Source organism: Myotis brandtii, unplaced genomic scaffold (genome assembly GCF_000412655.1).
Source record: "Myotis brandtii unplaced genomic scaffold, ASM41265v1 scaffold410, whole genome shotgun sequence".
NCBI lineage: Eukaryota > Metazoa > Chordata > Mammalia > Chiroptera > Vespertilionidae > Myotis > Myotis brandtii.
This window is the reverse complement of record NW_005365764.1, coordinates 3,107,364-3,118,869: the sequence shown is the minus strand read 5'-3', so window position 1 is coordinate 3,118,869 and position 11,506 is coordinate 3,107,364. Positions and strand designations below refer to the sequence as shown.

Here is an 11,506-nt window from a genome sequence, read left to right as displayed (position 1 = left end):
TCCTATCTACTTACTCCAGGACTTCTGTGAGGATCAAATGAGATGAGTCACGGGAAAACGCTTCACAGACATTTGCTTAAAGTGTAAAATGTTTCCACCTGGGTATAAAGCAAGTCAGGTTCCTGGGCTGAAGAAACTGCAAGGAGGCTAGTTGTCGCTAGGAGAGGAAGCCGGGCATTGCTATGTGATGTCGTTACCCAGATCGTCGGACACTTAGCCTTTTATATCTATACTAGAGGCCTGGTGCATGAAATTCGTGCACAGGCGTGGTCACTAGGCCTGGCCGGTGATCGAAGTGCGAGTGTCTGGCATGGAGGGGCAGGTCCCAGCTGACCTCTGAGCCCTGGGCAGCAGCACCTGGGCCCCCAGGACCCCACGCACCTCCTCAACCAGAGTCATGGTGCCTGAGTCCCCACGTGGAGATGAGGTGAGTGCAGTCAGATGCCGCGGGCCAGGGCGAAGTGTGGGCCTCTGGCCACCCTGCGGCGCTGCACGGAAGCCGGGAGGCCAGCACGCTCTCTCCCGGCCAGCCTCGCAGACCGGCTCCTGTGCGAACCTGCAGGGAGCCCGACTGGCCCCTGTGGTACCAGCAGAGAGGCTGCGCAGGTGCAGGGCAGGCTCCTTGAGAGCGCCTGGCACCTGAGCACGGGGGCTTCCCCAGTGCGGGAGCCCTGGCATCCTGGGGGATAGTAGCAGGGGGAGTGAGAGCGAGCTCAGCAGACACCCCACATTCTCACCGCACCTCCGTCCCCGTCACCCCTGCCCCCAGGTAGCCAGTGAGAGGTCGCAGCATTCCTTCGTTCCACGCTGCCCCCTGGTGGTCATTGCATATTATAACGAGCGATCAAACTCCTAGTCAAACTCTCAAGGGGACAATTTGCATATTAGCCTTTTATAAAAGGCTAATATGCAAATTGTCCCCTTGAGAGTTTGACTAGGAGTTTGATCGCTCGTTATAATATGCAATGACCACCAGGGGGCAGCGTGGAACGAAGGAAGGCCCCAGCCAGCAGCCAGAAGGCTCCAATTGGCCCTGATCGCTGGCCAGGTTTAGGGACCCTACTTGTGCATGAATTTTATGCACCGGGCTTCTAGTATGTAGATAAGTTCATTATAATTTATGCTCCCTGTACTTTGCCAAATGCTATTTCTTCATATATATGTCATATATATCTACTTTTAATAGAGCAAAAGGCTTAAGGGTTTCTGTATGGTATACCCTGTGGTTGGAACTATGTGAATGATATCCAGATTTTTAAATTTAATTCATTGCGGTAATATTGATTAATAAAATTATATAGGTTTCAGGTGTACAATTCTATAATACATCATCTGTACATTATATTGTGTGTTCACCACTCTAAGTCAAGTCTCCTTCCATCAACATTTATCTCACTATAACTTCTTTTCCCTCTGGTAATCACCATACTGTTGTCTGTGTCTAGAGGTTTGTTTTGTTTGTTTAATCCCTTCACCTTTTCCACCCAGCCCTGAAACCCCTACTCCAGATTGTTGTTGTTTTTTAACTGGAGGAAGGAAAAGCCAGCCCTGACAAAAACTAAATCTTTATACCTGACCCACAAGAACTGGCAATGTCATAAGGGTTCACAAACTGTGGTAGTACGTAAGTAGAAGTATCTTAAGCTAACAAGAGAATATTAATAGTAGAAATTGAATCCCTATTATGCCATGGTTCCCAATCACAATTTTCACCAAGCTACTATGAATTCATACTATGCAGAAATTTCAATATAAATAAAGCTTAATGGAGAAAAGGCACCATTAATAATTTATACAATATGCCCAACAATATCAAACTGCTATGTTGGGTAAAATAGGTACCATAAACTTGGGTTTAATATCAGTGGCATTTGTACAAGCTTAGCATTCTATACCCAGAAGTAAAGCACACATTTCCTGGGTCCCTGACATTATCCTCACTCAGGTGAGCACTAACCCAGAAGAGCATATTTGTTAGTTTCCCTTTGGAAACTTGTAAAATTAAAAATGTGCTTTGGAGCATAATTTTGTAGTCAAGATACCTGTGACTGCTTGGGGTAATAGCATATTTTGACTGGGCAGTTTTTCTACAAATATAGCACTCTCTTACCTCAAAAGTGGTGAAATAGCAAATGTAATTATCCTCAGGGTAAGTCCTCATTCCTAAAACCCCTTGGGTTAACTGCCATTAGATTTATTATAAGGGATTCACAACAAAGAACTCAAAATTATTGGGAGAAGTCATCGGAATCTCAAGTTAAGAAACACTGCTTATAGCATTGAGAAGAACCACAATATACTTCAAACGTACAAATGCCACAGAACTTCTTGATGTAAAGTATCCAGACACTTCCTATGCATATTTTATTTTTAGGCTTGTGCATGTTTACATGTGAAACAGATGTGACTCAATTTAAGACAATCTGGTTGGAATGCTTTTCCTCACAACCGAAAAACTCCACTTACTTTCAAAAGGAGTCACACCACTCAGTTCCTGTAAGAACATGAGGAGTTTCCAGAGGGTACCTCATCTGAACTAAATTCCACACAACTGGTGAATTCGCATGCAACTCTCCAAGAAACAATTAACAACATATTTTGTCTTCACATCTACCTTAATGAGATATTTTTTATTCTCTTCATTTTAAAATTGAGGGTTTTAGCCAGAGTCACAAAGCTAACGGTAGGATAGGAACCAATGAAACCTTTTTAATTGCCTCACTGTCCGTAGATGTGGATTCTAGTTCTGCATCGACACCACTCTCAACATCTGGGCCCCACAGGAAGGAGGAGTTCACCTCTGCTCTGAACCGCTTCACCTCTGTGAGGAGGGTGCTAATGTTCTGCTCTTCCAGGATTGTTGGGAGAACATGAAATAAACCGAATAAAAGGCTTTTGAAAAGTTCAAAGCACAATATAAATGTGCCATGTGCTAAATATATTCAACTCTGAACATTCCAGCAACACAGATGATTTTCTAAAATACAGAGGACCTGAACAGTGTTTTATTTGCGGCCACCTTGGGGTGTCTTTTATGGTGTCTATCTGGAAGCCTGTAAAGAGCAAAAGCCCTGAACAGGAGATATAAAGAGTGGATTTGACAAGTATTGTTGAGCATGGCCAAGTAGTCTCAAAATACAAATGTAAACAGCAGTCTGCATCCATGGAAACACATTTTCTACTTAATAAAAATATTCTTGATTTTTAAAGAACACATTAAAATGGTGGTTTTAATTTCCAAATGTCAGATCCTAAGAGAATAGATTTTGTTTAAATGTCTAGAACTCTGATAGACAAAAAAAACAAAATTCTTCCTTACCTCCCACATGTACACATTATTCTTAACCTGAGATCTTTTTTTCTTATCACCAACAAATGGTCCAAACTTTTTGCCTTTTAAAATTGGTTTAGTGGCCCAGACACCTAGAAAAGAAAACCAATATTTTTATAATGTATGTGGTTACTTTAAAGACTGAAGCACTAGTGTGCTCTCTCTTTCTCTCTAGAGCACACCTGTGCCTTCCCCCACCCCCTTCTTTTCCTTAGGCCCGTATCTTTCACTTTCTTTCTCTTAAGTTCCAAGGGCCCTTCTTTTGCTTCTGTAACTTGTTTCCTGAGTCCACGCAGCCCAGCTGGCTCACTTCTTCTGCCTCTGTGACTTTTTTTTCTAAAAGGCTAAATAAACGTCTTGTACTCAAGTTCTTGGCTCTGAATTCTGTCTTTGCCAAACTCAAGAACCAAGGTCTAACAGTGCCGCTATCACCTGGAGCTGTGACTCAGATTGTCTTACCACCCTTCTCGGTGTGGAAAGAAAAAAAAAAATAGATTGACGCACTAAAATCAATCCAGTTTCACCAAATAGTTAAAAGGCTACAGCCTAAAAGCAAGATGTTAAATCAACTAAGATCAGGTGAAAGCAAATTAAGTTAAGTCTTCAACAGTGATTTTTATTTTTCTTCTTTATATTCTATATTTTCCAAATAGCCTCTAAAAAACCTATTTTGTTTTATAATAAAAAAGAATGTTTTATATATTTGCTCGTTTTTAATTTTTACATGTAAAATTAGCTGGACAGTACAATCACGAATACTTGGAGAATAGCACACTTAAAGAGAAAAATACTGGAATATAGTCAAACTATAAATAATTTTTAAACTCTTCTATTTTTCTACAGACTTCAATGATCTCCAATAAACATGAGTTGCTTTTATAAAGGGTTAGAAATATAGGTTTTTTAATAAATATTTTTAAAGTTTGTTTGTTCAAAATGAAAACCCTCTCCTCACTGTTTCCTAAAATCTTAGCTACGGGGACAACTCACTTTGCGGAGTTTCAAACAGCCAAGAAGTATGCTGTTCTGTGGTGTTCTTAAGGGTGTTTCTATTTCCTCTGAACTGGCCATAAGGCAAACAGGCAGATGAAGCAGCAGTGGCTAAAATGGCAGGAGGCCACCCGGAGTCAAGGGATCCGGTACCCAGCAGTGGCTCTCGCTGACAACAGGTTCCCTCATCTTCTGGCCTCAGTTTCCTCACATACAGGATGGTGGCATCTCAGCCAGTCCTGCTCAGCTAGGATGTACGAATCCCACTTTTCTGTAAGTCTGCTATGAATCCTGCTTGATAACAGCTAATAATAAATTAGTGGAGCTATAAAATCGAACACTTTCATGTGAATGATACAATTTAAATGCTCAAGTTACTGAAGAGATTCCAATGAGGATTAGAAAAAGCATTTATTAAAAATTTATTCACACATATATATACATAAATTATAGTATCAAAAGCACATCTTTAAAAAAAAAACCACAGGATATAAACATGATATATTCCAAGACTGTACTTTGACTAAATTTTTATCATTTATTTCCTTTGCCTTATGACCAAAGATTAAAACATAAAAATAAGATCAAACACACAAGATCTATGTCCACCCTGGATTCGTGACTGGAAACTGCATAAACACCACATAATCTTCTAAGTCAGAGTATAAATCTGCTGCTTTTATGGGGAGCTCCCTACCTTAAATGCCCCAAAGGAAGTCTGCCTGCAGCCTGCAGTCCCTTCCCCTGCTCCTTCTCGGACCCTAGTACTCACCAATCCGGGCCTTGTCAACAGCAGATGGGAAAAGCCTCACTTCCTCGGGAAGTCCTCGGAGCACATGTTCGGGTACCTCGGCCAGGGTCTCAGCGGTTGCCACAGGCTCAGTAGTGTTCTGCAAGTCAAGAAACAGAAGGATCATAGCAAAACGAAGAAATCCCAGTTAGCATTTTGTTTTTTTCTGGTCCAATAAGCAAATATGCAAACATGTAACTGAAAGCTAAATCTGGCAAGCCAAGCCCAAGCCCAGGCCCAAGCTCATGATGTCAAGCATTTCAGAGCTGCTTTGATGTCTGTTTGTGAGTCTCCAAAGGAAACCACTGACCTTCAAGCATGTCTGTGTTAATCTGTTTTGTTCCAGCCACCCACAGCCATTTTCAAAATATGTAATCTCTGGTGCCATATTGCTTTAAACTCCCGGAGAATCTGGCAGCTTAAGCTTACACTTACTCTTAAGTCAAAGGCTACCATCAGCATTTTAGAACATTTAAAAACTCACAATCAACACTCCTTATTAAGTGAATGCCTTCAGCACATACTGTAAAGGCCACAATGGCCAGCTGGACCCCACCTGATCCATGCTTTAATCTCCACCACCAATACCCCTGGCAGAGCCTTGACTATTCCAACCAAGAGCACTGTAACTTATTCTGGACCTTCATGGGAAGTACAACTTTCCAGGAAACAGTAATTCACCAAGTCATTAAATAGCAAAGTCACCACGATATCACAGTCTCTAAGAAAGACATTTTTATACTAACCAAAGTATATGTTCAAATTCACTGTAATCTTAAGAAATAAGATTGCTATTAAATATGTATAGAAGGGGATGAAAAGGGGAGATTTAAGTCAACTGGTAAAACATGACTGTTATTTTACAAATAACTTTCAAGTCAAAGGGAAACCAAGCATCTGTTAACTGGTACCACATATACCCTAAAGAACTCATGTGTGTATCATGACACCTAAGAATGCTGGGTTTTGTAGTCCGAGTGTTCTTTATTTCACTGCAAAGGGAAACATTCCCCCAAGAACTTTCAAAGAAACCAACGTTGGCAAAAAGCAAACTCTAAGCTAAAAAGATTAATTTTCCCACAATAATCAAGCTCTTGTAGTTTTTGAGAAAGTTTTGTGCCAAGAAAAGAATATCATCCAAATTTGAGTACTCCCAGAATTTCAATTGTTTCAAAAACTACCAATAGGCTGCTTCAAGAGAAAGAAATCCCACAGCAATGAGCAAGTCATAATGAAGGTCTCTCGGGCCTGCTTTGAGCTGAATGCACAAAAGCAGACCGTGAAGACCTGGGTTGCTGCCTGGGATGGAGCAGTCAGCAGTGCATACGCCTCAGAAGCTTTGGCCCCAACATCATCACACACAAGTTAAGTGCCTTCCAAAATATGGGAATGCCAAATGTGCTCCAGAAAATGACCCTGTGGTATTTTTAAGTAGCTAAAGTGTAAAAATTTCTCACTTCTAAATATAGTGCCCGTTTTTAAAATTGTAATCTATAAACTAGAATTATGGAAACGTGAATACATTTTTTTCAAAGCGGAGAAAGGTATAAAATTGGTAGTTGGTACCCTAGGCTATATAATAGTTTTGTTTTTTTTTAACACTGATAAATTAAGCAATATTAACAAGTACTAGCCCGAGTTATGAGTCCTATCACTTCCAGTAAGAGAAAGTTTTTCCCCTTTTTCGGATGGACTCCGAAGCAAAGATTTTAAAGAATTTGACATCATTTAACCTCCCCAGGAGCTTTGCAAAGACAGTCAGCTAAGCTAAACTGATACTTCCAGGCACTATCACAGTATTATTAACAACAACTTCATATGCCCTCAGAAGCTCCCCGGGGACTCCTTGTAGGGCACTGTGCTAACCATCTTACATGCATGATAGAGTTTACTCCAAACAGAACAGGAGGCAGGGACTGTCAGTGCCTCCTCCAGGCAACACACACAAACATACACGAAGAGGCCTAGGGAAACTGTCTAAGTTGCTCAGGGCCATAATTTGAACCTTGTCTGTCTGACCCCAGAGCCCAAGCTCATAACCACTGTGGGGTTTCCAGTTAAGATTCTGCTAGATTAGGTTTGCGCCTCTAATGTAAAACATGATGACTATAGTTGATAACACTGTTACTGAATGAAATTTGCAAAGAGAATAGAACTTAAATGTTCACAAACACACACAAAAGGATAAATATGATATGAGAGGTGATGGATATCTTAACTAATTGGAAGATGGGAATGCTTTCAAAACATGTATGTATATCAATTCACTACAATGTATAATTTAAATATCTTACAGATTTGTCAATTACATCTTAATGAAACTGAAAGAAAAAAAAAAGATTCTGCTGGAATATAACCTAAGAACATCTACCCTAAAACCTCCAAACGTCCACGGAAAGGTCAGCAGATGACGGTACTAAGACAGAATGGTCATTCCCACAGGAAATGTGTAACATCAGTGTAAGTTGGAGACCAGGAATATTAAAATTTGTGAAACACGGTGAATATAAAGGACCTCAGCAGAGCTGCCAGAGGGGAAAGAAATAAGGAAAACTCCTACCCTTTTATTTACCTGCTTTCAGCCAACCTATTATTTATAATTTGGGCTCATTTACCTAGTTGGGAAAAGCTATTTCTCTGTTTATTTTAGAGCCTTTACACTAGAACGAAACTCAACTTCCATCTCTACGCAGCCATCCAGCCCTGGCAGCTTCGAGGCCTTCCTCTAGCCTCCCAGGCTGTCGGAATCTCCACTGCATGGAACATTTTTAGAAAATCAGTGATTCGAGAAGCAGAAGGTGGGTTGGCCTGTCCAAGGAGAACCATCCTCTCCCCTTCCTTAATTTTCCTGCATAGGTCTAATCACAATTTTAAACAATTATTAGTATAATTTCAAGTTTAACGTACCTCCCCATCAGAGTGCAATGAAGACATATGGTGTATACGTTACTGAATGCTGCACCCCAATGCTTAGCAGGAGACATAAAATGTTTGTCACTTAGATACTTGAATGACTAAATGATTCTTGTAAGCTAACTGAAATCTTTTTTAGAAAAAGGAGGGATAGAAGTAAAATAGCAGGGTCATCTATCAGGAAGTATTTTCTCCATGTGTGCCTGAATTTCTTGCATCTGAGGTAGGTATTTTTCTGGGTTGATACAAGAACCCTTTTTTGGAATATATGATATGTTCTCAATTTCAAGCAACCAATTTATAAATTAAACCTTTGGAACAAAAAAACGCTTTAAAAATCCCTCACACGCTCAATAAAACTGGAATCTCTCTTTTGTATATATCTTGATAGTATCAGATGAAATATATTGTAAACAGGGTCATCCAACTTGGTCCCAGATCGATACTGTCTACAAGAAATTGCAATATCTAATCAATTAATTTAGTAGAATATTTCTGAGTCCCTCCTATGGCCAGGCAATGTTTCAGGCATCACATTTGCCTTAACAATGTTTCCCTCTAGTAAGGAAGGCAAATAAAATCAGATATACGATGCCTGGTAGATATTGATGCTCTAAAGGAAAACCAAGCACAGAAAGACAGTAATGGAGAGGGTAGGGTGCTGCTTTAGACAGAGTGCTCAGGGAAGACCTCTCTACACCTAGGAAGAATCACGCAGCGATATGGGGTGAAATATGCCAGGAAAGTGAACAGCAAGGACCACTGCTGAGTTAGGAAAAAGCTTGGTGTGCTCAGAGAAGAGACAGGCAAAAGTCCAATGTGTGCAGAGCAGAGAAGGTGAGGAAGGCAGGAGTAATAACACCTTAGGAGAAATGTATCACCACTTGCTGATCTACACAGAAGGTACCAACCACAGACCAGGCTGCAAGCTCTAGGAAGGAACCCTGGCTGCTGCTCCTCCCCGGACCCCATCCTTGCTATCCCAGAATAAGGCCCATTTGCATTTTAAGGCTTTTAACACTGATCACTGTGATAAGTATGGAGGGAGTTACAAGGACTTCCAGACTTCTCTATTATGCAATAGGAAACACAAGAGCTCTTTATTTCAATGAACTGATCTGGAATGGTACGTATTAAATGTAACTAACACATTAAATTTAAGTTAATTTAGTTAACATACCTAATTCCATAAGTTACTTAGTTATTAACTATTAATTGATCTTGTTAATTTGATGTCTCCAACTTCTTACCTCAATCTCAAATGTAGTTAATATTCACTCCCTTCCCCAATAAATGGCCAAGTGGACCTCCTGCACTCAGTCCACCACTCAATGATTAACAAACACTCCTGGGTGCCTGCCCAGCCCTGTGCTGAGCGGTGAAGAAACAATGGTTAGTTAGTAAAGCTGCCCTGGCCCCCTCCCCACAAAGCTCACTGGCTAGGAATTGCTCTTCTCCTGCTTCTCAGCACACAAAAACCTCAGAGAGATTTTGACTCTCCAGTTCTTCCAGCTGTGGAGGGAGCATCTGAAAGGCCCCTCTGCTGCTTCCTCCTAACACCTTTCCTCTAGCCCAGGACAACTATCCTCTGCCATGTTGGGGGGTGCAGGAGAACTTAGGGAGCATGACATTTATTCATTCCTCTGGGCCAAGATCTATGCTAAGCACTGTCTATGCATTACCTCACAACAATAACCAAAGCTAACACTGACCAAGTATGCAGGCCACTCAGACACTACTCCAAGCACTTTCTATGCATTGCCTCGTTTAACCTTTACACTACCACTCTGGCTGTAATTTTATGATCCCCCTTTTTACAGATGAAAATTGAAACCTGCCCATAGCTGCAGTTAATGAGTGGCAGAGCTAGGGTACAAACCCAGATAGTTGGGCTTCAGGGTCTGAACTTTCAAATATGATGCAGTGGTGTAGCTCTGTAAAGTAACTTCCCTAAGCTACAAGATTTTAAAGTAGTGGAGCCAAGATCAAGTCCACATAGTCAGACTCCAGAGTCCACATTTTAACCAGTGGGGTCTCACACTATAGTCCGGGGATGCCTGGGAAGTCTCTCTCGGAAGTCCATGAGCTAGTTTTTATAATAATACTAAGATATCATCTGCCTTCTTCACTCTTAGGAATGGAGAGGAAAGTTTGGGGAAAGCTATGACATTCTGCTGGCTAATGGAATGGGATTAATCTTAGGTTTCAAAATGTTCTGATTTGTGAATAAGGCCATGTGTTAAGGATTGAGCATTCCAGGGAAAGTCTGAGGAGACAAAGAGCTTGGCATGTTCAGGAAAAGAGGCCACTATGGCCAGGTCAGAGTGACCCAGGGAGCAAGCAGAGGTGGCCACCACCAGAACCTGCAGAGCTCTGAGGGCCAGGGCACAGAGACTGGATGGCATGAGGAGAGTGGTGGGACCCCACCAGAAGGTTTTGGTCAGGGGAGTGACAGGATGTCATGAGGTTTTCTATTCCATATTTTACTCCCTGGCCCCTACAGGCACCAACTTCTGGCTCCTCCTCCCTTCACCAAACTAGATCTCTTACTCCTCTGGGGCTTTTGCAATTCAGGCTTTTAGTTGCTAATGAACCCAGGCCACTGGTCCTTATGGCCCTCAATTCTTCTGCCAGTCAATATTCTCTACATCCTTCCAGGTCAAGTTCAAATCCCAGTTCATCCATGAAGACATTCTAAACAACTCATGATGATTGTCCACTTCTCTGATTTCCTATATGGTCAGTTTTATGTTGTATAAGTATAGTACTTAAGGCACGGGGAAAATGATTCAATGGGGAGAGATGTCAGTGAGGTAATCAATTAGGAAGTTTCTATAACAGCCCAAACAAGGGACGTTTGGGTCTGAACTCAAGCAATGACAGTGATAAGAAGTTATTTTATTTTATTATAAAGTTTTTAAAAATACATTTTTTATTGATTTCAGAGAGGAAGGGAGAGGGAGAGATAGAAACATCAATGATGAGAGGAGAAACCAAGATGGTGGCATAGGTAAACACCGGATATTGCTGCCTCACACAACCACTTCAAAAATACAACTAAAAGACAAAACGGACATCATCCAGAACCACAGGAAGGCTGGCTGAGTGGAAATTCTACAACTAGAAGGAAAGAGAAAAGCACACTGAGACTCAGAGGAAATGCGGAAGTAAAGTGCAGAGGTACGGAGGTGCACATGGAAAGGGCTGGCAACTGAGGACATGGTTGTCTTTTTCAATTGGGAGGGAGTCTCAAGCTTCCGACTGCTCTGAACTCCAGTTCCGGGCGAATCTCTGAGGACCCAGACTCATACAGGGAGAAACTGAACAGTCTGGCATTGGGCGGAACTCGAGGGCGGCTTTCTCTCAGAGGTGCTTGCAAAGATTACCTCAGGACACTGAGACCCGGGGCTTCTTAGGGCAGGGCTGAGGATCAGCCATAGCTGCTTTCTCTGCCCTGTTGATTCCCTGAGACCCCGCCCCAC

At 41.6% G+C, this 11,506-nt stretch overlaps 1 protein-coding gene across 1 annotated transcript in view; it reads right to left on the bottom strand.

Annotated features, from left to right (window-relative positions):
* LOC102259232 (PR domain zinc finger protein 2-like) overlaps positions 1-11,506 on the bottom strand; it is a 32,571-nt gene that overhangs the window by 10,860 nt on the left and 10,205 nt on the right. Inside the window, exons 2-3 of the mRNA XM_014545513.1 lie at positions 5,094-5,211; positions 3,320-3,423 (exon numbers count right to left, since the gene is read on the bottom strand). Of these exons, the coding sequence (XP_014400999.1) occupies positions 3,320-3,423; positions 5,094-5,211 (222 nt within the window). The remainder of the gene's footprint in view (positions 1-3,319; positions 3,424-5,093; positions 5,212-11,506) is intronic.